The sequence below is a fragment of the Triticum urartu genome, chromosome 6, assembly GCF_003073215.2.
Source record: "Triticum urartu cultivar G1812 chromosome 6, Tu2.1, whole genome shotgun sequence".
NCBI classification, from domain to species: Eukaryota; Viridiplantae; Streptophyta; class Magnoliopsida; order Poales; family Poaceae; genus Triticum; species Triticum urartu.
In genome coordinates, this window is record NC_053027.1 from 101,990,729 (window position 1) to 102,013,370 (window position 22,642).

Sequence of the window (22,642 nt, forward strand, 5' to 3'; positions counted from 1 at the left end):
CAGTTATGTCAGTGAGCATATACTCAAAATGTCTGGGTATAATAATCACTTGATTCAGTTGGGAGTTAATCTTCCGGATGACTGCGTCATTGACAGAATTCTCCAATCACTGCCACCAAGCTACAAGAGCTTCGTGATGAACTATAATATGCAAGGGATGAATAAGACTATTCCCGAGCTCTTCGCAATGCTGAAAGCTGCGGAGGTAGAAATCAAAAAGGAGCATCAAGTGTTGATGGTCAATAAGACCACTAGTTTCAAGAAAAAGGGCAAAGGGAAGAAGAAGGGGAACTTCAAAAATAAGAGCAAGCAAGTTGCTACTCAAGAGAAGAAACCCAAACCTGGACCTAAGCCTGAAATTGAGTGCTTCTACTGCAAGCAGACTGGTCACTGGAAGCGGAACTGCCCCAAGTATTTGGCGGATAAGAAGGATGGCAAGGTGAACAAAGGTATATGTGATATACATGTTATTGATGTGTACCTTACTAATGCTCGCAGTAGCACCTGGGTATTTGATACTGGTTCTGTTGCTAATATTTGCAACTCGAAACAGGGACTACAGATTAAGCGAAGATTGGCTAAGGACGAGGTGACGATGCGCGTGGGAAACGGTTCCAAAGTCGATGTGATCGCAGTCGGCACGCTACCTCTACATCTACCTTCGGGATTAATATTAGACCTGAATAATTGTTATTTGGTGCCAGCGTTGAGCATGAACATTATATCTGGATCTTGTTTGATGCGAGACGGTTATTCATTTAAATCGGAGAATAATGGTTGTTCTATTTATATGAGTAATATCTTTTATGGTCATGCACCCTTGAAGAGTGGTCTATTCTTGTTAAATCTCGATAGTAGTAATACACATATTCATAATGTTGAAACCAAAATATGTAGAGTTGATAATGATAGTGCAACTTATTTGTGGCACTGCCGTTTAGGTCATATCGGTGTAAAGCGCATGAAGAAACTCCATACTGATGGACTTTTGGAACCACTTGATTATGAATCACTTGGTACTTGCGAACCGTGCCTCATAGGCAAGATGACTAAAACACCGTTCTCCGGTACTATGGAGAGAGCAACAGATTTGTTGGAAATCATACATACAGATGTATGTGGTCCGATGAATATTGAGGCTCGTGGTGGATATCGTTATTTTCTCACCTTCACAGATGATTTAAGCAGATACGGGTATATCTACTTAATGAAACATAAGTCTGAAACGTTTGAAAAGTTCAAGGAATTTCAGAGTGAAGTTGAAAATCATCGTAACAAGAAAATAAAGTTTCTACGATCTGATCATGGAGGAGAATATTTGAGTTACGAGTTTGGTGTACATTTCAAAAATTGTGGAATAGTTTCGCAACTCACGCCACCCGGAACACCACAGCGTAATGGTGTATCCGAACGTCGTAATCGTACTTTACTGGATATGGTGCGATCTATGATGTCTCTTACTGATTTACCGCTATCGTTTTGGGGATACGCTCTAGAGACGGCCGCATTCACGTTAAATAGGGCACCATCAAAATCCGTTGAGACGACGCCTTATGAACTGTGGTTTGGCAAGAAACCAAAATTGTCATTTCTGAAAGTTTGGGGCTGCGATGCTTATGTGAAAAATCTTCAACCTGATAAGCTCGAACCCAAATCGAAGAAATGTGTCTTCATAGGATATCCAAAGGAGACTATTGGATACACCTTCTATCACAGATCCGAAGGCAAGACTTTTGTTGCTAAATTCGGAAACTTTCTAGAGAAGGAGTTTCTCTCGAAAGAAGTGAGTGGGAGGAAAGTAGAACTTGATGAGGTAACTGTACCTGCTCCCTTATTGGAAAGTAGTACATCACAGAAAACTGTTTCTGTGACACCTACACCAGTTAGTGAGGAAGTTAATGATAATGATCATGAAACTTCAGAACAAGATACTACTGAACCTCGTAGATCAACCAGAATAAGATCCGCACCAGAGTGGTACGGTAATCCCGTTCTGGAAGTCATGATGCTAGATCATGATGAACCTATGAACTATGAAGAAGCAACGGTGAGCCCAGATTCCGCAAAGTGGCTTGAAGCCATGAAATCTGAGATGGGATCCATGTATGAAAACAAACTATGGACTTTGATTGACTTGCCCGATGATCGGCAAGCAATTGAGAATAAATGGATCTTCAAGAAGAAGACTGACGCTGACGGTAATATTACTGTCTACAAAGCTTGACTTGTCGCAAAAGGTTTCCGGCAAGTTCAAGGGATTGACTACGATGAGACCTTCTCACCCGTAGCGATGCTTAAGTCTGTCCGAATCATGTTAGCAATTGCCGCATTTTATGATTATGAAATTTGGCAGATGGATGTCAAAACTGCATTCCTGAATGGATTTCTGGAAGAAGAGTTGTATATGATGCAACCAGAAGGTTTTGTCGATCCAAAGGGAGCTAACAAAGTGTGCAAGCTCCAGCGATCCATTTATGGACTGGTGCAAGCCTCTCGGAGTTGGAATAAACGTTTTGATAGTGTGATCAAAGCATTTGGTTTTATACAGACTTTTGGAGAAGCCTGTATTTACAAGAAAGTGAGTGGGAGCTCTGTAGCATTTCTGATATTATATGTGGATGACATATTACTAATTGGAAATGATGTAGATTCTGGATAGCATAAAGGGATACTTGAATAAGAGTTTTTCAATGAAAGACCTCGGTGAAGCTGCTTACATATTAGGCATTAAGATCTATAGAGATAGATCAAAACGCTTAATTGGACTTTCACAAACCACATACCTTGACAAAATTTTGAAGAAGTTCAAAATGGATCAAGCAAAGAAAGGGTTCTTGCCTGTGTTACAAGGTGTGAAGTTGAGTAAGACTCAATGCCCGACCACTGCAGAAGATAGAGAGAATATGAAAGATGTTCCCTATGCATCAGCCATAGGATCTATCATGTATGCAATGATGTGTACCAGAGCTGATGTGTGCCTTGCTATAAGTCTAGCAGGGAGGTACCAAAGTAATCCAGGAGTGGATCACTGGACAGCAGTCAAGAACATCCTAAAATACCTGAAAAGGACTAAGGATATGTTTCTCGTATATGGAGGTGACAAAGAGCTCATCGTAAAAGGTTACGTTGATGCAAGCTTTGACACAGATCCGGACGATTCTAAATCGCAAACCGGATACGTGTTTACATTAAACGGTGGGGCTGTAAGTTGGTGCAGTTCTAAACAAAGCGTTGTAGCGGGATCTACATGTGAAGCGGAGTACATAGCTGCTTCGGAAGCAGCAAATGAAGGAGTCTGGATGAAGGAGTTCATATCCGATCTAGGTGTCATACCTAGTGCATCGGGTCCAATGAAAATCTTTTGTGACAATACTGGTGCAATTGCCTAGGCAAAGGAATCCAGATTTCACAAGAGAACCAAGCACATCAAGAGACGCTTCAATTCCATCCGGGATCTAGTCCAGGTGGGAGACATAGAGATTTGCAAGATACATACGGATCTGAATGTTGCAGACCCGTTGACTAAGCCTCTTCCACGAGCAAAACATGATCAGCACCAAGGCCCCATGGGTGTGAGAATCATTACTGTGTAATCTAGATTATTGACTCTAGTGCAAGTGGGAGACTGAAGGAAATATGCCCTAGAGGCAATAGTAAAGTTATTATTTATTTCCTTATATCATGATAAATGTTTATTATTCATGCTAGAATTGTATTAACCGGAAACATAATACATGTGTGAATACATAGACAAACAAAGTGTCACTAGTATGCCTCTACTTGACTAGCTCGTTAATCAAAGATGGTTATGTTTCCTAACCATGAACAATGAGTTGTTATTTGATTAACGGGATCACATCATTAAGTGAATGATCTGATTGACATGACCCATTCCATTAGCTTAGCACCCGATCGTTTAGTATGTTGCTATTGCTTTCTTCATGACTTATACATGTTCCTATAACTATGAGATTATGCAACTCCCGTTTGTCGGAGGAACACTTTGGGTGCTACCAAACGTCACAACATAACTGGGTGATTATAAAGGAGTACTACAGGTGTCTCCAAAGGTACATGTTGGGTTGGCGTATTTCGAGATTAGGATTTGTCACTCCGATTGTCGGAGAGGTATCTCTGGGCCCTCTCGGTAATGCACATCACTTAAGCCTTGCAAGCATTGCAACTAATAAGTTAGTTGCGGGATGATGTATTACAGAATGAGTAAAGAGACTTGCCGGTAACGAGATTGAACTAGGTATTTGGAATACCGATGATCGAATCTCGGGCAAGTAACATACCGATGACAAAGGGAACGACGTATGTTGTTATGCGGTCTGATCGATAAAGATCTTCGTAGAATATGTAGGAGCCAATATGGGCATCCAGGTCCCACTATTGGTTATTGACCAGAGACGAGTCTCGGTCATGTCTACATTGTTCTCGAACCCGTAGGGTCTGCACGCTTAAGGTTATGATGACAGTTATATTATGAGTTTATGCATTTTGATGTACCGAAGGTTGTTCGGAGTCCCGGATGTGATCACGGACATGACGAGGAGTCTCGAAATGGTCGAGACATAAAGATTGATATATTGGAAGCCTATGTTTGGATATCGGAAGTGTTCCGGGTGAAATCGGGATTTTACCGGAGTACCGGGAGGTTACCGGAACCCCCCGGGAGCTATATGGGCCTTAGTGGGCTTTAGTGGAAAAGAGAAGGGGCAGCCCAAGATGGGCCGCGCGCCTCCCCCTCCCCTAGTCCTATTAGGACAAGGAGAGGTGGCCGGCCCCCCCTCTCTCTTTTCCCCCTCCGCGAATCCTATTCCAACTAGGATTGGGGGGGAATCCTACTCCCAGAGGGAGTAGGACTCTCCTGGCGCACCCTCCTTGGCCGGCCAGCCTCCCCCCTTAGTCCTTTATATACGAAGGAAGGGGCACCCCAGAGACACACAAGTTGATCCACGTGATCTATTCCTTAGCCGTGTGCGGCGCCCCCAGCCACCATAGTCCTCGATAATATTGTAGCGGTGCTTAGGCGAAGCCTTGCAGCAGTAGCACGTCAAGATCATCACCACGCCGTCGTGCTGACGGAACTCTTCCCCGACACTTTGCTGGATCGGAGTCCGGGGATCGTCATTGAGCTGAACGTGTGCTAGAACTCGGAGGTGCCGTAGTTTCGGTGCTTGATCGGTCGGATCGTGAAGACGTACGACTACATCAACCAAACGCTTCCGTTGTCGATCTACTAGGTATGTAGATCATACTCTCCCCTCTCGTTGCTATGCATCACATGATCTTGCATGTGCGTAGGAAATTTTTTGAAATTACTACGAAACCCAACACTTGTTTCCTAGCATTGCAATGCCGTTTGTGCTCACTTTTTTCATTAGTTACCTTGTTGTTTTTATATTTTCAAATTACAAAAATCATTATCTACTATCCATATCGCAGTTGTATCACCATCTCTTCGCCGAACTAGTGCACCTATACAATTTACCAATGTATTGGGTGTGTTGGGGACACAAGAGACTCTTTGTTATTTGGTTGCAGGGTTTTTTGAGAGAGACCATCTTCATCAACGCCTCCCATGGATTGATAAACCTTAGGTCATCCAATTGAGGGAAATTTGCTACTGTCCTACAAATCTCTGCACTTGGAGGCCCAACAACGTCTACAAGAAGAAGGTTGTGTAGTAGACATCAGGCAGCAGATAGCATTCACCGACGTCTACGATTACAAACAGGCGCGCACACACATAAGCAGATGGGTTGAAGCTATCATGTAAACTAGAGCACATCTTCTACAGGAGCTACAAACGCTCCAGTCACTCCGCCGCGTCGAACGCATCCCCCATCCCCCGCTGCTGCCCTGGCAGCTCTGGTCCCGCCTCACCATACCAACTTACTCTTATTGTTCGCCTTGCTATATGGGATGGTAAATTTGAGTGACTTACCTATAGTAGAGCGTCGACGATCAAAACCTTGCTTAAAACTTAGAATGCTATAAGTATTTTCCCTTGTACAAGGCAGCTTTTGCCAACCGTAGGTTATACGGTGAGGATCAACCAGACCCATTTCGTGCAGGAGAAACCCTAAATTGTTAACCACCATGAGATATCGATAGTGTTAGTATTGGCGCCAGACCCGTCAGCTAAGAAGACCCAATCTCGGAATAACCTTACCAAGAGGAAAGGAGAAGAATTGAGGAAAAGGTTATGCCACTACCGGAAGAGCCCAGAGAAGGACAATCCTTACGATCTGAGAAGACCGACACTGTCAAGAATAAGGATGGAGTATATGAGTTTTGATGGAACAGTAACCATGCTTCTAAGGGTGGTAGCACCCCAGACCCCTGTGATGATCGATGGATTTTGAAGACCCCCAAACCCTAACCTATCTTTCTAGCCTTCTGAATCTCGAGGACGAGATTCATTTTAAGGGTGGTAGGTTTGTAACATCCCAAAATTCTAAATTTTGGAATGTTATAATAAATAGATAGATCGATTGATTGTTTGATTGTTGCGTGATTGATTGAGTGAAATTCGAACTTTTTGAAAATTAAATGAGAGGTAATAAAAGGACTTTCCCAAACTTTCATTTTTTATTTAGATCTCTGTGAATTCAAATTCTTTTCAAATACAAAACCACCGAGAGAAGATGACATGACTTCTTCCATTTATTTAAATGACAAGGTTTTTGAAAACATTTGAATTTCATTTGGAAAATATTTCCAATCCAGAAACTTTATGCAACTCAATGATTTTCAAGAGCGAAGATAAAATGACTTCTTCAGAACATATGAAATATGAGTTGGGAGTTTCAAAGAATTTAATTCAAAACCCCTTTGAATTTATTTCCAATTTGGAGTTATTTGAGTTTTATTCAAATTATTTTTCTCCAAAAACAAAATACATGGAAAAAATGGAAAATAGGGTAACATGATTCCCTATAATATAAAATTGGAGAAAAATTAACTTGAAATCATTTTGGTATTTTTAAAATGTTTTTTGTTGGATTTTAATAGACCAGTAGCACTCTTTAAATTATCTGAATTTGGGTGGATTTTATTTGGCATTATAAAAATGTTCACGTTGTAGACAATATTTTTCTCAAAATGTTGATATATTATATGCCTATATAATATTTTTAGTTATTTTGTTTTATTATTTTATTTGTCTGGAAAATGTTTTTTTTAACTTTCCCCGACTGGGCCGGCCCAGCCCAGCGCCAGGCCAGCCCAGCCCGCTCCGCCTCGCCCGTCATCCCCAATGCGGACTCCGCTCGGGAGTCCGCCGCTGCGCCGCCACCTCGACGTCCGGGCCACCCGGACTTTGCGCCGCCCCTTGCCCCTCGCCCACGCCTCTCGCCTCCCCCTCCTCTTAAATACCCCGTCCCCTCGCCTCGCGCCGCTCCTCGCAGCAACCGCCGCCGCACCCTCGCACCGCCGTCTCCGCCGCCTTGCGCCGCTCCGCCGCTGCCGTCGCGCCGCTGCCGTCGCCCTCTGCCGCATCCGCCCCGCGCCGCCACCGCCGTTGCTGCACCCCGCCGGAGCCGCTGCAGCGCCGTCCTGCCTCGCCGTTGCCATCGCCGGAGAACGCCACCACCGCCGCCGTTGGTTTTTTTTCTCGCCACGGTTGAATCCGCGAGAACCGATACAAAAACCCCTCGGTTTCCTACGTTTTTTGGGGTTTTAGATTAGAGCGGTTTATTATTTTGTTAGTTTATTTAACGAACGTTTTCTATTTAGGTAGTTCTAGTGAACATATTCATTAGTTGACGTTCGGCAGCGAACGTTCGTTCGGTAGCGTTTCTCTTTTTCTTTATTTTAGTTTTCGGCCAGGGACTCATCTGTGAAGGTTTTATTTACAGTTTAGTCCCTAAACTTCAAACGATCATTACTTTTCAACCGTTTGTCCAAATCCAATGAAACCAATGCTCACGCCTTCGTTATGATCCCCTCTATCCAGTAAAACAACTCAAACATGTTTTTGAAAAGTTTAAAATTTGAATTAGACCAGATTTGAATTCAAACTTCGTTTGATCATAACTTGAGTTTCGTAACTCCGTTTGAGTTGATTCTTTTTGCAAATCAAAGCTCTTGACCTAAACTTTCTGATAAGGCCAAATTCACATAATTTTGGTATTGTTAGAAATTGTTTTATGTTGCAAGAGCTATTTGCTTGGTTTTGATGTTTTCCGAATCGACTTCTTCGATCTTTCTGGTCTTTTGAGTGATTGCTTATGTGTGGTTACTATTGCTTGATTACGATAGATTGATCGGAGTGTGACTAGTAGAGCTATCAAGATTTTTGAGTGCGAATCATCTTCATCAACATTGCAGGCAAGTTCACACTTTGATCATACCTCTTCCATACCCAGTTTTTATTGCATTAGATCAAACCTCCAACATTGCATGATTAGGATCTAATTAAATTGTGGGATGGGAAGTAGTTGAGGTAGTACCTATTACCTGTTTATTATCAAACCCTTGGGAGTTACTATTATGTTATGCTTACATTGTCATGTTATGCTCGTAGACGTGGATTGGGTTTTGAGAGTATTCATGACAGATGTGAGATTGTTAATTAATGGTTTACTTAAGGTGGCAACTTAAACACACATCTGGGTGGATTAAGGTATCTGGGTATTCCAAGATTGCCTGTCTAGGCACCTGGGTAGACCAGGATTGCTTGTTTTTTTATGGACTGCCACCCAGGCTCAAAGGGATCATGAGATTTTTCATACTCGAAACTTCCGTGTGCAGCCACAAGCTATTATGGGCTCTAGCATAGTTGATTAAGTCGTGCGAACTCTTACAGGGTAGACTAGCAGATGTAGGGAAAAGTAGGTGTAACGGTCTATCCGTCGTAAGGTGCTAGCGCTTCTGAAAGACTATGTCTCGGTCATCCGTCTTCTCAAACACCATGTAGTGCGAGAAAACAAACGGAGGCGATCGAGTCTTGTGGGGAAAAGTGCGCAAACCTCTGCAGAGTGTATAAACTAATCATGATTAGTCGTGTCCCTGGTTATGGACGTCTTGAGTATCTAGTACCTGGATTATCATGTGAATCTCATCATGTGACTTTAAATCATTTTGTTGGGTTTAATGATGTTACTTAATTGGGATTGAGAATGCTATCAACCATTCTCAATGATCGGCAACCACCATGATAGTTAAATAAAATTTATTTCTTTGTAGTAGGGAAAAATTGGCTTTACGCAAAACTATAACCATAGAGCTTTTCCACCAGCCAAATATGCATGTAGTGATAGCCTTTATTCATCATTCTCTATGGTGTGAATTTGCCAGTACATTCAATGTACTGACCCTTTGTGGCTGCAACGTCTCATGTTGCAAGATTATCTTACGACGAGTAAGTGATACGTTAGGGTTACGATTTCTACACTCAACTTTGACATTGGTGTTGATGGGAATCCACAACCTTGTTACTTCCGCTATTTGGATTGAGGTAATAGTATTTACGTTACTTTATACATGTGATTTACCTCTTTTATAAATCCTCGAGTATTGTGTGTGTCAGCATACCGATCCAGGGATGACACTTAAGCACAGAGACTTGATCCATTCGGGTCGGGTCGCTACACTTGGCTTGGAGACGCGGGCTGGAGCGAGCAAGGTTGAAGCCTACCACCCCAGCCAACGTCTTTCTTCTCCTTGTTGGTGTTCTTGACCTTGGGAAGGGCGACCTTGGTGGGGCGAGCGGGGGTGGCTGGTAGGCCACAACACAGGGGAGAGTCAGTTGGCGTCCCCAAACTGCCAGCAACTGGGCTAGCCGCAAGGACAAAGATCAGGGTGACTGGCTCAGTTTCGGAGAAGGGAGATGGAGGAACAGCTCCATTGTCTTGCACTGTAGGAGAGGACGAGATGATCTTGATGACATCTAGGGTCGTGGTACGGGGAGGTGTTGACGCCTGTGGAGCCGAAGCAAGGCACACAACTGCCTGTTGTTGCTTGGCCCCAAAGTAGGGAGCGATCCATCACAGTCAAGAGCCCTCGCCCGGCACAGAGGTGAGCTGAATCACATCACAGGAGGTCGATCGCGGCGAGGAAGGAGGCGAGCGGCCACGAGTGTCTTCGCTGACCGGGCTAGCAGCCCCTCCAGAGCACCCAGAGCGTGCCGGGAAGTCAGCAGGGTGGCGACGGCCGCGCCTACCAGAGGTTGGGATGATGGCGTCGTCCGGGAGGCGCTGGACCAACTTGTTGTCGATGGAGCGCGTGTCTAGGGCCTCGTGGCGACGGCGGCCATCGCGGCCACGGTTGTCTCGGCGGTCTTCTCTACTGTCTCGGCGCCCCTCATCATCACGATGCTCCGGGGCACGAGACCTACTCCAGAAAAAGTGCTCCCTCTAGGAGGAAGGCCGCTCGTTGCGTCCGCAGCGGCCATGGTCGCGGTCGTTGTCCCGTCTGTCTCGGTCGTGGTCGCGATCCCTGTCCTGGTCGTGGTCGTTGTTGTTGTGGCGCCTCCCAGCCACCTCCGCTCTGTCCCGCATCCTGGACACGCCATCTATGACCACGTAGCGGAAGGTGAACGGATGCGAGGAGCGAGGCCGCCGGGGCTGAAATCCTCAACGAAGTTGAGGTGAACCAGGACGCGCCACTTGAGTCCACGCCGACCAACAACAACGCTTGGGTCGTTGTTGTAACCCGCCGGCTGGTTGTCGGCGACCGTCAGCCGGAGAACCTTGGGAATGGCGGAGGAGTTGGCTGACCATGCCTAGAGGTCGAGGGAGGAGGGGTCTTCTCTCTTGACAGTGGCGATGTCGAAGTAGTAGGAAAGTGTCGGGGCCTAGCACTTGCGTCGCCACCTCGTTGCACCACACGTTGAGTGGCATATTTTCGATGCACAGGTGAACGTGGTAGTACACCTCCACCGGATCAGCGTGTGCCTCCGGCCTCCATTTGGCGGTGTGGAAGTCCAGCCCGCCATGGCTGAAGCGGCCCGATGACGTGGTGACCAGGTCGTGGTGGTGCTGGTAGGAGAAGGGGACGAAGGAATCTCTGGATAGTGCGGCACCACCTTGATGTAGTTGCGGTCGATGACGAAGTTGGTGGTGATGGCGTTCCTGACCTCCGCGACGTTAATGCGTGGGCGGTTCCCTCCAAGCCAAACCAGCGCGCCCAGGGTGGAGAGGGTGGTGGCGCTGTCCTCCATGGTCGGGGTGGAGGTGATGACCACATGGCCCTCCTCAGGCCGCAGCGATGGGTCTCCAACGAGCGGCATCACGGCAGCGGCGAGGCTTGGGTCGATTAAGCGGGCGACGCAGCTGATGAGGGCGAGGCGCCGCACGAGACCGAGGGCGAGGAGACAGACGGGGCGTTGCAGTCACGGGTGCGGCGACCACACTGCTTGCACACCCGACGCCTAAATGGATTTCGAAAGTCGATCTTGCAGTGGCCGACATCGAGGCATTGATGGCAGGTGCAAAAGCGGCGATGGACGAAACTTCTTCCCGTTGGAGGGGAATAAAAGCAGAGGCCCTTCTCTGCTTTGAATGCTGGTAGTTGGGCATTGCTCGCCACCAGTACGGCGCCTTGACGAGCTGCCAACCATTCTCGGAGAAGGTGTCGGGAGACGCGGCAGGCTCGGGGCTCGAGCGACGCGACGTCCACGCCGCACGTCGATGGGTCTTGAAGGCGCGTGCTGGAACAATCTTGAGGCATGGATGGTGCGCGCCTTGAAAGGGAAGAGGTGGAGTTGAATCCAGCACGACCGCATTCAAGGCAATGCGAACCGAGCGCTGCAGAACCTCGCCCCCCTCCACATCGGCGGCAGCCAACTGGGAGTCAACGATGAAGGAGGAATCTGAGGTAGCGGGCAGCCGCGGCGGCGAATCCAGATCTGATAAGCACGCGGCCAGCAGCGGCGAACGCGAGTCAGCAGGAGCGTCTCGAGGCATGAGAGGCCAGGGGAAGCCCGGTGGGGGGAGCGGGGACGACGGGGGGGTGGCCTGGGGACCGATCTGGAGCGGGGCTGCAACGGCGATGGTGGCTGCGGGCGCGGGAGCAGCGCGTAGGAGGAGCGTGGGCGTGGGCATGGAGTGTTCTCGACTCTTTGCTAGCACTTTGGGGGTTTACCTTTTTTTTAAAGCACCAACCGTAGAACAATCGTAGTTTTTTTACTTACATGGCCCCTTTAGGGTTTGATGAAGTAACTGGTCGTTTGGATATTGTTGAAGCCTTTGCTTGGTGCAAGCACACACTTATGCTCCTCTCCCTTATAATGCACTCTCGCGGCCTAGAATTTATGCATTGGCTCTTCATTATAACGCTTGGATTCCTAAGCGTTGTCGTATGTACATGTGTGTTTTTGATGTGTATATATGCGGTTCATCACCACGATCGCTATGCATCACCAGTGAATAGTGATGAGCTGCTCACCTGAGAATACAGTGATCACTACGCCCACGCGGAGTTGTGGCTGGTCAAACTTGAACGCGACGGACTCGTGCGGTGCGGCGGTCTCGGCTCTCGGCTTGGTCTGGTCACCTTTTTTTTTAGAAGTGGTCTGGTCACCTTTGGGCTCGCCCTTGCCAGCACGTCAGAGACGGCGAGCGAAACGAGCAGGGAAAAACAGAACCCGCGTGATACTGGGCCGTGGAAGGACACGGCCGTGGTGTTCTTGTCGGGCCTGTCGAAGCCCAAACGAACGAGAGGCGGATAGGCCTCGGCTGGTCGCCCGAGCGAAGCAGGTTCCCCTGCTCTTTCGTTTCGTTTAGTACCACCTCGCTTGCGGAGGAGGGAGAGGCGGTCGAGATAGCTATAAAAGGAGGGGAGGGCAGTGGGAGAACTGATATCTTTCTCGGCCTTTTGGCTAAGATCAAGTGTAGTATCTGTTTTTATCAGTTTAGTATTTGATATGTGGGCCATGTGCTTACAATGATATTAAATTTACTTTTTCTGAGGGAGGGTCCATCACATTGGCTTGTCATTGGGGTCCTCAGGTGTCGCCTGGGCTTTGCACTATAGCCTATGCAGGCGCACACCAACCAAAACTAAGTTTAAAATTGTACTCTCTCTTAACAAAGAGGTTTGTTTATACCCTCGTAAATCGCTACAGATTCAAAGTCTTGCGCCAAAGACTGTTAAACCTCCTCGGTCATCTGCACGCTCTGAAATCTGTTTCGTTGCAGCAGCTATAATGGGGAAAATGAAAACAACACTATTCTGAACTTGATGGAGCAAAGCTAGGATTAAGAACGTTGATATAAATCTTTGTTCTGCAACATTGCCACCTAAACAGGCAAGTCAAGGAATCCCAACAATTGTTTTCTCAAGCGCTTCCATTATCCGTGTGACTGTAGTGTCTGTGCCAGCCCAACTTCACAGAACTTGTTCACATAATCTTGTTTACCTTTGTGTAAGTGCGCGAGTGCAAGACTAACGTGTCAGTAATGCCGCAGAACAGAGTTTTGTATCATCTGCATTATATTATTTGTTGAAGTTTGACAACTCTTGCTTTCTGGCACATAGTTACATTTTCATGTGCATGCTTATGAATAAAGCCGTTAAATAAGATATAGACAGGAAAGTACAACACTTTCCACTTGTCAACGCACAGCAGTATATAGCAAGGATAATACGGAACATCACATACCACACCGGCCAGTATCTACATAACCCCACCACCACTGCAACTGAAAACAAAGCACTAATAGTAAACATCTCTTTTAACAGAAAAAAAGGTTGCCGCAATCACTGAGAGGAAAGAAGTGTAACCCGCTGAACTTTCACGTTTGGGCTACATCATCCTCTCAACTCAAAAACCAGTAACTTAATCCCCCAAACTTTGTAATACCGGACAAAACACCCACTAGCGCCCTGATTAGTGGGTTTTGACTATGGTTTTGCTGATGTGGCAGCGAGCCAATGCGGAAAAGTCTCACTGTGTTTTTCTTGTGCGTTGTGGCTAGCATCCGCGTACAAATTTGATCGGTGCGCTCGGCAAGCTAGCTGTTTAGTGCAATTAACATCTACTCCCTCCGTTTCTAAATATTTATCTTTTTAGAGATCTCAAATGGTTATCACATACGAATATATATAGATATATTTTAAAATATAGATTCACTCATTTTACTTCGCATGTAGTCACTTGTTCAAATCTATAAAAAGACAAATATTTAGGAACGGATGGAGTATCTAGCTAACTGCTTACACGCTTGGCCTAGCTGCTTACAACGTGAGGTGACCTCAGGCCAACTCCACCGCGCGACTCCATTTTGTCCGGCCCCGTCTGTTTGGGGTAAAACGGACAAACGAGGTGGCCCAGCGCGCGACGGCCCGGACCCATCTGGTCCGTTTTGTGTCCGGGCCGACCCATTTCGAGCGCAAACTTGCGCCGGGTTTGGGTCACGGCGGACAGCGAACGTCCGCGTCGGGGCCGCGTGGCAGGCGGCCACCTACCTCCCACCCGCCAACATAAATGCGCACGAGCGGGTGGCCTCACCTGTCATCCGCACAGCGAAGGGTCGCCGTCCTTCTTAAATGGGAGGCCGTGGACCGGTCGTCGTCCACAGTTCCCACTCCGGCCCCTCTCTGCCCCCTCGAAACCCTAGCCGCTCCCCGTCGTCCAACTCGCCGGCCGGCCGCAGCCATGGGCCTTTGGAAGCACAACCGCAAGGGGAAGCACGACCGTGAGGTCGGCTCCCTCTCGGGACGCCGCCGCGGCTCCGTCAAGAAGGAGGAGCTCGCATCACCGCCGCGCTCCTCCATTCGAGCCCCCGCGCCTGCCCCCTTCACTATCGCTCCTAGGGCCGCCGACGAGCGCAACCGGCGGTACCTGGCCGTGGATGTGTGCTGGTGGTACTGGGAGACGAGGACGCCGATCCCGTGGAGCGACGTGCACCTCCCCAACAACTGGCACCTCTCCGCGGACCGGGCCCCCATCCCGCCGGTGCCTGCGAGCGGCCGTGCCCGGTGCGATGAGAACGAGCGCCGCCGTCGCCTCCTCCCCTACGACCTATTCGACGACGAGAGGTACGCCCCCGACTCCGACCTCGCCGTCGCCTTCCCCATCTCCGTCGCCACCTCCACCTCCTCGCATGACAACGAAGAAGGAGGCCCGACTCATGGCGCGTGTCATGGAGGACTCCATGCACACGCACGATGAGCGCCAATGGCCGGACCTCGAGGAGATGATGGCCCTATCTGCGGCCGGCGACGTCGCCATCCCCGAGCTGCAGATGCTGCCGAAGGAGGAGGTGACGAAGGAGCCGCCGGTGGCCGCCTTCCACCCGGGCCTGGTTGGCCAGGGGTGGAGCTGGTCCTACACATCGGAGCAGATGGCAGCCGCCGTGGGGGGCAACTAGTGCCCTGCGCCACCGCGGTCACCGGAGCGCGACGCCTCGCCTCGGGAGGAGGTGGTGCAGGCACCGGCCACCTTCCAGCCCGCCGCCCCCGTGCACCGCGGACCGCCGGCCCATCTCTGGACGCCGCCGTACTACGTCGACCTCTGCAGCGACGACGACGACACCGGCGGCCACTGAAGACGGCGACGGCGACGACCAAGGCGTGGACGGGCGCGGCAGCAGCGCGCGGACGGCTTTTTTTATTTTGTTTTTATGTTAATTATGGAACTGGGCCGTTTAAGTGCGGCGTGAAACTGGACCGTTTTGTGGCCGTGACCTTTATATATGTTTTAAGTTTTTTTTAAGTACGTTTATTTACCTTTTTAGGCATTTTATTTAAGTTTTTTGTTTTTTTAATCACGTCCACACCGGACATGATTTGGGATGCGGCCGCGCGCTGGGCGCACCCACGATCCAACGGACAAACGCGGACATGGGCGAACGCATCGCCGCCCCAAAAGGACAAAATCCGGCCGGACGTCCGTTTGGAGTCGCGCGGTGGAGTTGGCCTCACCCGCAAACTGACCATGGCGGATTACCCGTGAAGGACCTTGGTAGCACCTTGCCTACCTCGAAACTGATGCCTTGCCGCCCTGCTCGTGTACAGACGTGCGACCCTTGCGCCATGTCGCTTCTCGTAGCCGTGGCACACCACTACCAGCACTCTCGCTCTAGACCAGGCTGCTACCAGGACCAGCGATCCGTCCTGCCTCCGCGCGTCGACCTCCAGTGCACGCAGGTGTAGCAGCCTCCCGTGCACCGAGCGGCTCCGGCGAGGGTGTTCTCGTCGCGGTCTCCTATCCACATAGCGACGACGACGTGCTCGTGGCCGCCTCCTGCCGTGCGTCAAGTGACGAGGGCGATGACGGGGCTGGCGACCGCCTCTCGGGCGTCGAGCACGAGGCTCATGGCCGCCTCCCGGGCGCCCAGCGACAACGGTGAGGGCTAGGCTAGTGTCGGCCACTCGTGCGCCTAGGGACGGCGGCAAGGGTGAGACTCATGGCGGCCTCCCGTGTGTCAAGCTACGGCGGCGAGTGTGAGGCTCATAGCGGCCTCCCGTGCGTGTGGCGTGGGTGAGGCTCATGGCAGCCTCTTGTGCGCCAAGCGGCGACGACGAGCACTCCACGCTGCCACTCCCGGTGTTCGATGCACTCGGAGCAGGGGCTCCCATAAGTGTGCTTGGCGAGGCAGATGGTCCTGGTTAGAAATAACACTTTGCTACACTGACATGTGGGTCATTGCACGAGGTGGCAGTATAAGTCAACCAACTAAACCGGGTCAGCGCATCACGTCGGCGAAACCATCCTCTATACCAGCTTGAAAGTATCTCATGGGGTGTTTTATCTGGTATTGCAAAGTATAGGGGATTAAGTGACTGGTTTTTGAGTTGAGGGGGTGATGTAGCCCAAACGTGAATGTTCACGGGGTTATATACACTTCTTTCTCACTGAGAGAGATGATAATAGATTAAAGCACTTCCAGTGTGCTACTGTAAGGCACTCTAATCAACTGAGTTTTCCATTCTGATCCTAGTAGTGAGAAGAATAAAATCCTAACGGACAGGGTAAGATGATCATCAAGATGTTATTCTGCCAACAGGAATTGTCGATTGCCTCGGAATAAATTAGTGCGTTCACTTTCACTTTGGAAATTCAGGACAGTGATAGCCAAATGGAATCCATCTCTTTACAGATCAAATGGATTCACCAACTTTTCCATTCACTCGGCCTAGCATTGTATGTTGTGCGTACAGTTCAGACTGTTAGCGGGCTAAGAACCTTAACTACATGTCAGCCTAAATCCAACCTGATGCCTGCAGCCTCAGGAGTCCCACTGGACGCATCGCGAGAAGCTGCAACTTTGGGGCCATCAGCACAGATGGTTCATTTCCATCCTATAGTTCCAAGTCAAGCGGCAGTCTATCTGCCAAAGACGAGATGCAGCAAGCCAGCAACTCTGCTCCAACCTGAATGCGACTCCTACGAACATCTCATGCTGCTTCAGTTATGCCAAATTCATCGGGGCTATTGCTTCTGAGAGCCTTCTGCTGGGGAGTGATCCCACAGAGGAGGCTACTATCCTGACGGACGAGGGTACTAATGGACAGAGGCGTGCTCATGAAAAACAGTGCTTGTTGCTCCCGTTGTCCATCTACCGGACAGCACCGGCGAGCACCAGCACCGTGTCATCACAAGAAGCGAGCAGCTCAGACGCCAACGGAGGCGTCGAGGAACCCCGCCATCGTCGTACGTGTACAGGGTGGCGTCACGATGCCATTCAATGTCGACAGTCTCAGCTCCTGCTGTGCTGAAGAACCAGAGCAGCAGCAGGGTGGAGGAGGTCGAAAGGAAGAAGAGCGAGAAGCTTGTGCTGTTCAATTCCATGGCTTCAAGCCAACAATGTTGGCTCCACAAGCTGAGTCCTCTTCTGACATAGGATTTTTTGTTTTCATGTGATCAAAACTAGAATCCCAGATTTTTTTCCCCGATAAAGGATGGATTTTATTGATTCATAACGGCAGATCAAGAGAATACAAGCATCACGAAGAACCTGTTGCTGGCAGAGGAAGCCACACAATATGTTTTCTATGATTGCGTTCTCAAGCATCACCCCCGTTTCATTTTCATCTCTTCATACAAACCACTAGACTTTCTCACACTACTAGTTCCAGTATCAATACCAGTCAGGCTTTTCTTACTAGTACTATATTTAGAGGCATTTGTTCCTCTGCTTGAAGTGTTTTCATCTCAAGTAACCATATAATCAATATACATTCCATCATGTTCATCCCTTAGCCCCATTTTCCCATTTGTATCGGTGCTTAAATAGCTAACCTATATCTAAAGAATTGCCATTGAGGCCAAATAGTCTCTCATGTGGGGTTTTGGATAGATCCCTACATCACCTTCACTCTACCTACCTAAAAGAGATTCTGGAAAAATTCCTTGATCCACAGCTATATGGTTCTGGAAAAATCCCTTGCTCAAAAGGGACTCAAAATGGTATAAGGCACTCCCACACCACTTTTATTGTAGTCCTCTGATTTTAACACAAGCCTTCCTGGCCTTCCTGAGTATCAAAAACTCCAGACCTTACTTCAAAACTTCAACATTATATGTCACCCCTCCTTGAGCAAACCAAAAACATGGGTATCATACAACATCCTAACTGAGTGAAATGTGTCTAAAGGTATTCCGGGTGTGTCGGTTGGGTCATACTAGTATCTGGTCCTAAAAGGTCTGACCTGCCCTCGCGCCGCATTGTCCGAAGGCACATAGACTATTTTTAGAAACATAATAGACCCTAAGTCATATCTCCAGCCCAATTTTCAAAACCATACAAGAAATTGATCAACCCTTCTCCAGTCCCCCTATTCGTCTTGGTTACTATCTCAGCGAACTATCTCAGTGTTGGTTACTATCTGAGTGAACTGGCATGGCAAAATCAATGTTTGTCCCTTTCCCAACATCTAGGCAATGCAAATGTCAAAAAAACTAAACATCTAGGCAATATACAACCACCAAAAGACTTGCATTTCAACGAGTATATGACCAGATTCAGCATCAAAATGAAACATGTTGCCCTTTGTGCAATGGTAATCGCATATACGAGTTTTAAACAAGACTTACACACCTGAGACATTCATATAAATCACACATGAGATGATACTGAGAGCAAGTTGCTAAATGACACCGTGTCTTTGTTTCAGGAAACCCTCTCTGGTTATGTTTGACCTGCCAAGGCGTCGATCAGGAGCCGGTAGCCCTCTGGCACCTCTGCCTGGTGTCCCACGCACGCAGCCAGAGTAGGAACGTCGGCCTTGACATCCAGGAAAGCAGCGATCTGGAGAAGCAGGTGGAAATCAGAGATCCGCTTGACGAACGGGAGATGCTTTGCACGATCCATGTGGCTCCTGAGAGCGTTCGCCGGTAGAGGAATTCCACGGTTTTCAATCGGAAATCCCATTGAGAGCGGGCCCTGGTGATCGGAGATCTTCACGGGCACCAGGAAGAAGTCGTTGTCCACCTCCATGGTGTCTTTCCCTCCTGCAATCACCTCCTTGCGCATCTTGGACAGGCGGGGGTCGTCGGAGTCCTGGATCTCCGTCTCCAGCACGCCGTCCTTGAACAGCTTGACGCAGACCTCGCTCATCTGGAACGCCTCGAAGTGCACGTCCGCCGAGCCATCCTCCCCCACCTCCAGCTTCACCACGGCGGTGACCCACTCCGGGATCCCGCCCTCTGCCTGCAGCTGGGCGGCCTGGACCACCTCGCTGTTGGACAGGGTGTACTCGCCCGTCTCGCTGGCCTTCCTCCCTACTGCCTGTGTGAAGACGAACCCTACCCGGCGCATGCCGAGCCCGTCGGCGATGGCGTCGACGCGGGCCTCCTCGTCGGCGTCCCGCATCAGGTGGACCACGTCCGAGGACCCCTGCTGCGGCGGCTCGTAGATGAAGTCGACCAGCACCTCCTTGGTCTCGGCGTCGACGCGGCCGTAGAGGAAGCCCGCGCGCTTGACGGCGAAGGCGAGCGACTCGGAGACGTGGAGCTGGAAGGCGTTGGCCGAGTCGCGGTCGAAGGAGGCCGCGGAGCAGAAGGGCGCCTCCTGGCGGGTGACCCGGATCTGGCGCGCGATGAGGTCGTCCATGGTCATCTTCTTGCCGAAGGAGCCGGCGGCGGTGAGGGCCCGGGGCGCCGGCGGCTGGGCGGAGCGCGCGCCGGGCGGGTACGAGAGGTAGACGAAGGAGCCGTTGGCGAGGGGCAGGGAGGCGAGCGGCGCGGCCGGGTCGGAGAGGAGCGGCGGCTGCGGGGCGGGGAGGAGCAGCGCCGGGTCGAGGGAGAGGCGCTGGGCGGCGACGGGCACGGTGGCGCGCGCCTCGATGAGGCGCTGCAGGTCGCCGATGGTGGCGGCGGCCGCGTCCGGCACCGTGATGCGGTCAGTGCCGTCGCGGCTGCGGATGCGGAGGATCATCGCGGCGGCTGCGGATGCTTTTTTTTTTTCCCTTTCTTTTCCCCTTCTGAGGGAAGGAATCGCAGCGGCTGCTTTGGGTTGGGTTCTGCTTGGCTACTTGCCTTCGGCGGTGGTGGGTGTATGTAGAGTTAAAGGCGCGTCTGTATGAGCCCGTGTCGGGCAGCAACATGGGCCGGCACGGGCTCTTTCTCCGATTCTGTGGGTGGAGTCCCGCTTACCTTCGGTTGATGGGTCGGCCCAGCAACATGCGTGGCAGGCACGCGAACGTTCTTTTATTTTGGCATGTAGTAGATGAGTTTTCTGTGGTTCTCTTATCATTTTGTTTTTGCAGCGGTTTTTCCTTAGTATTGTAGGGTCATTATGTGCTTTAATTTCTTCTCTGGGTTTTCAGCCTTTTTTGTCACCCTTTGCATTTCAAATTTGTTTCATAGTGCATTTTAGAAATATATTAATCATGCATTATAAATTATTTTCATTTAATAATTTTCACGAAATATCACAATGTATTAAGAAAGTTCACTGGATGTTAAGAAAGATCTTCATCTATACTAATATAAAAAAAACCAAATGGCAGATTCAATAAATCTCGGCCGTCAAACCATGTCAATCCAACGACTTATATTGCTTCAACGGCAAGCGCTCAACATGTTTAGCGTGCAATTAATATCATATCAAATATCAGCGTCTACTACTATTCATGTAATTAACACGTAACTGATATCATACCTAATATTAACTTGTAATTAATTTTCTCCTAAATATTAACGTGGGTTGCACGTATGCATTTAAAAGTAGTATATTAAAGATGCTCATCATAAATTACAAAAGATGTTCATCCTATATCAGTTTTTTGTTGTGTTTTAAAATAGTACTTGCCATGCATTTAAATTAATATGCAATATCATTTTTAAATGAATAATTTTTCATACATGATGAATACTTTTAGTACCCATTGCATTTTTAATATTAATGGGGTATATTATTTCAATACGCGGTGAACCAATTTAAAGTACGAGGCGAACATTTTTTTTATACATGGTGAACACTTCTTAAATTGTTGGAGAGGTGCTTGCTCGGGCTTTTCTAGCTGACTTTGTTTGCGTATACTCGAATGGTGGACGTTGTCAGGGCTGCTGTGCCGGCTGATACTGTTTCGTCCACTTGAATGTGTGGGTGTGGGTGTGAGCGGCGCCCGGTCCCAATTGTTGGAGAGGTGCTTGCTCGGGCTTTCTGACCACCTAGCTTTCGGGTTTCTTTGGCCGACCCTCTTTGTGGCCACCTGTTTTTTTGGCGTTGTCGGGTTACAACGCCGCTTGGTCTAGAGTGTTGTCACGCTAGCTGCTTGGCCTTTCCCGACTAGGTTGTTCGTTGCTCCAGGTGTTAATTGTATTGGGAAACATAGTACTCCCTCCATCTCAGTTTACAAGTCTTGCACGTGTATCTAGGTTGTCAATTTAACTTATATAAAATAAATTGTTTAACATAAAAATTATAGCATTAGAAAATAGAATATCTAAGGTTTCTAATGATATATTTTTTGTAATGTATGCCTCCTATTAAGTTGGTCAAATTAACGACCTAGGCACACGTGCAAGACTTGCAAACTAAGATAGAGGGAGTAGAAAACAAAAAAAATTGCCCTACGATCAATCAGGAACACTATGAAAATGCAACAACGGTTTGGATCGGATCGTTACCAACTCCGAGTTGAAGCGGAAGAAGACGAGTCGGTGTAGATCGTACTTGAAGTGCCTCGAAGCGTCGATGAATGATCTCTCAAACCGTCCACGAACAGTCCCTCGAACGGAAGACCAAAAGCATGACTTCTCCACAAATTGCAAGTGTATGGTCTTCATGATACGGCAACGCTTCATCGTCCAGATCTAATCATTGCCAAAGAATTAGAGGGAGAAGATTAGAACCACATCGGGCTTCTAATTGCGAGGATTAGAGGATCTAGGTCTAACTCTAATTGGATCAACTAGAACTAGAACTAGAGAACTAGAGAAGGCTCCAAAATTTGTGTGTCCAAAGACCAAAATCCTCTAGTATATATAGGTTGGAGGAGAGGGGAGGGGCACCACAAGCGGGAAAGTTTTCCCTTTCCCCTTGCGCCGACCAAGGAGGGGGAATCCCCCTCCAATTCGGCCTTCCTCCTTCCTTCCCCAAGTAGGAAGGGGGGGCCTCCCCTATTGGGCCCAAGTAGCTTTCCACCACATGGTCTTTTTAGCCCCATTGATAGTTTTTGCTCAAAAAAGCCCCATTGATATTTAAATAAATATAGAAGTCTCCTAATCATATTTAGA

General features: G+C 48.7%; 1 protein-coding gene and 1 non-coding gene across 2 annotated transcripts; one reads left to right on the forward strand and one right to left on the reverse strand.

Annotated features, from left to right (window-relative positions):
• The first annotated feature begins 12,811 nt into the window (after positions 1 to 12,811).
• LOC125517847 lies at positions 12,812 to 13,007 on the forward strand. Its single transcript, XR_007287846.1, has one exon. It is a non-coding gene; the product is annotated as a U2 spliceosomal RNA (small nuclear RNA).
• Positions 13,008 to 18,877: 5,870 nt separating this feature from the next.
• LOC125515937 (NPL4-like protein) lies at positions 18,878 to 20,439 on the reverse strand. The gene has a single exon (XM_048681418.1). The coding sequence runs from the start codon at positions 20,334 to 20,336 to the stop codon at positions 19,089 to 19,091; it is 1,248 nt and encodes a 415-aa protein (XP_048537375.1). The 5' UTR covers positions 20,337 to 20,439; the 3' UTR covers positions 18,878 to 19,088.
• Between the last annotated feature and the right edge of the window lie 2,203 nt (positions 20,440 to 22,642).

Excerpts from the sequence above, each read along its gene's own strand:
- LOC125515937 (XM_048681418.1), bottom strand. The coding sequence starts at position 20,336 with ATGATCCTCCGCATCCGCAGCCGCGACGGCACTGACCGCATCACGGTG.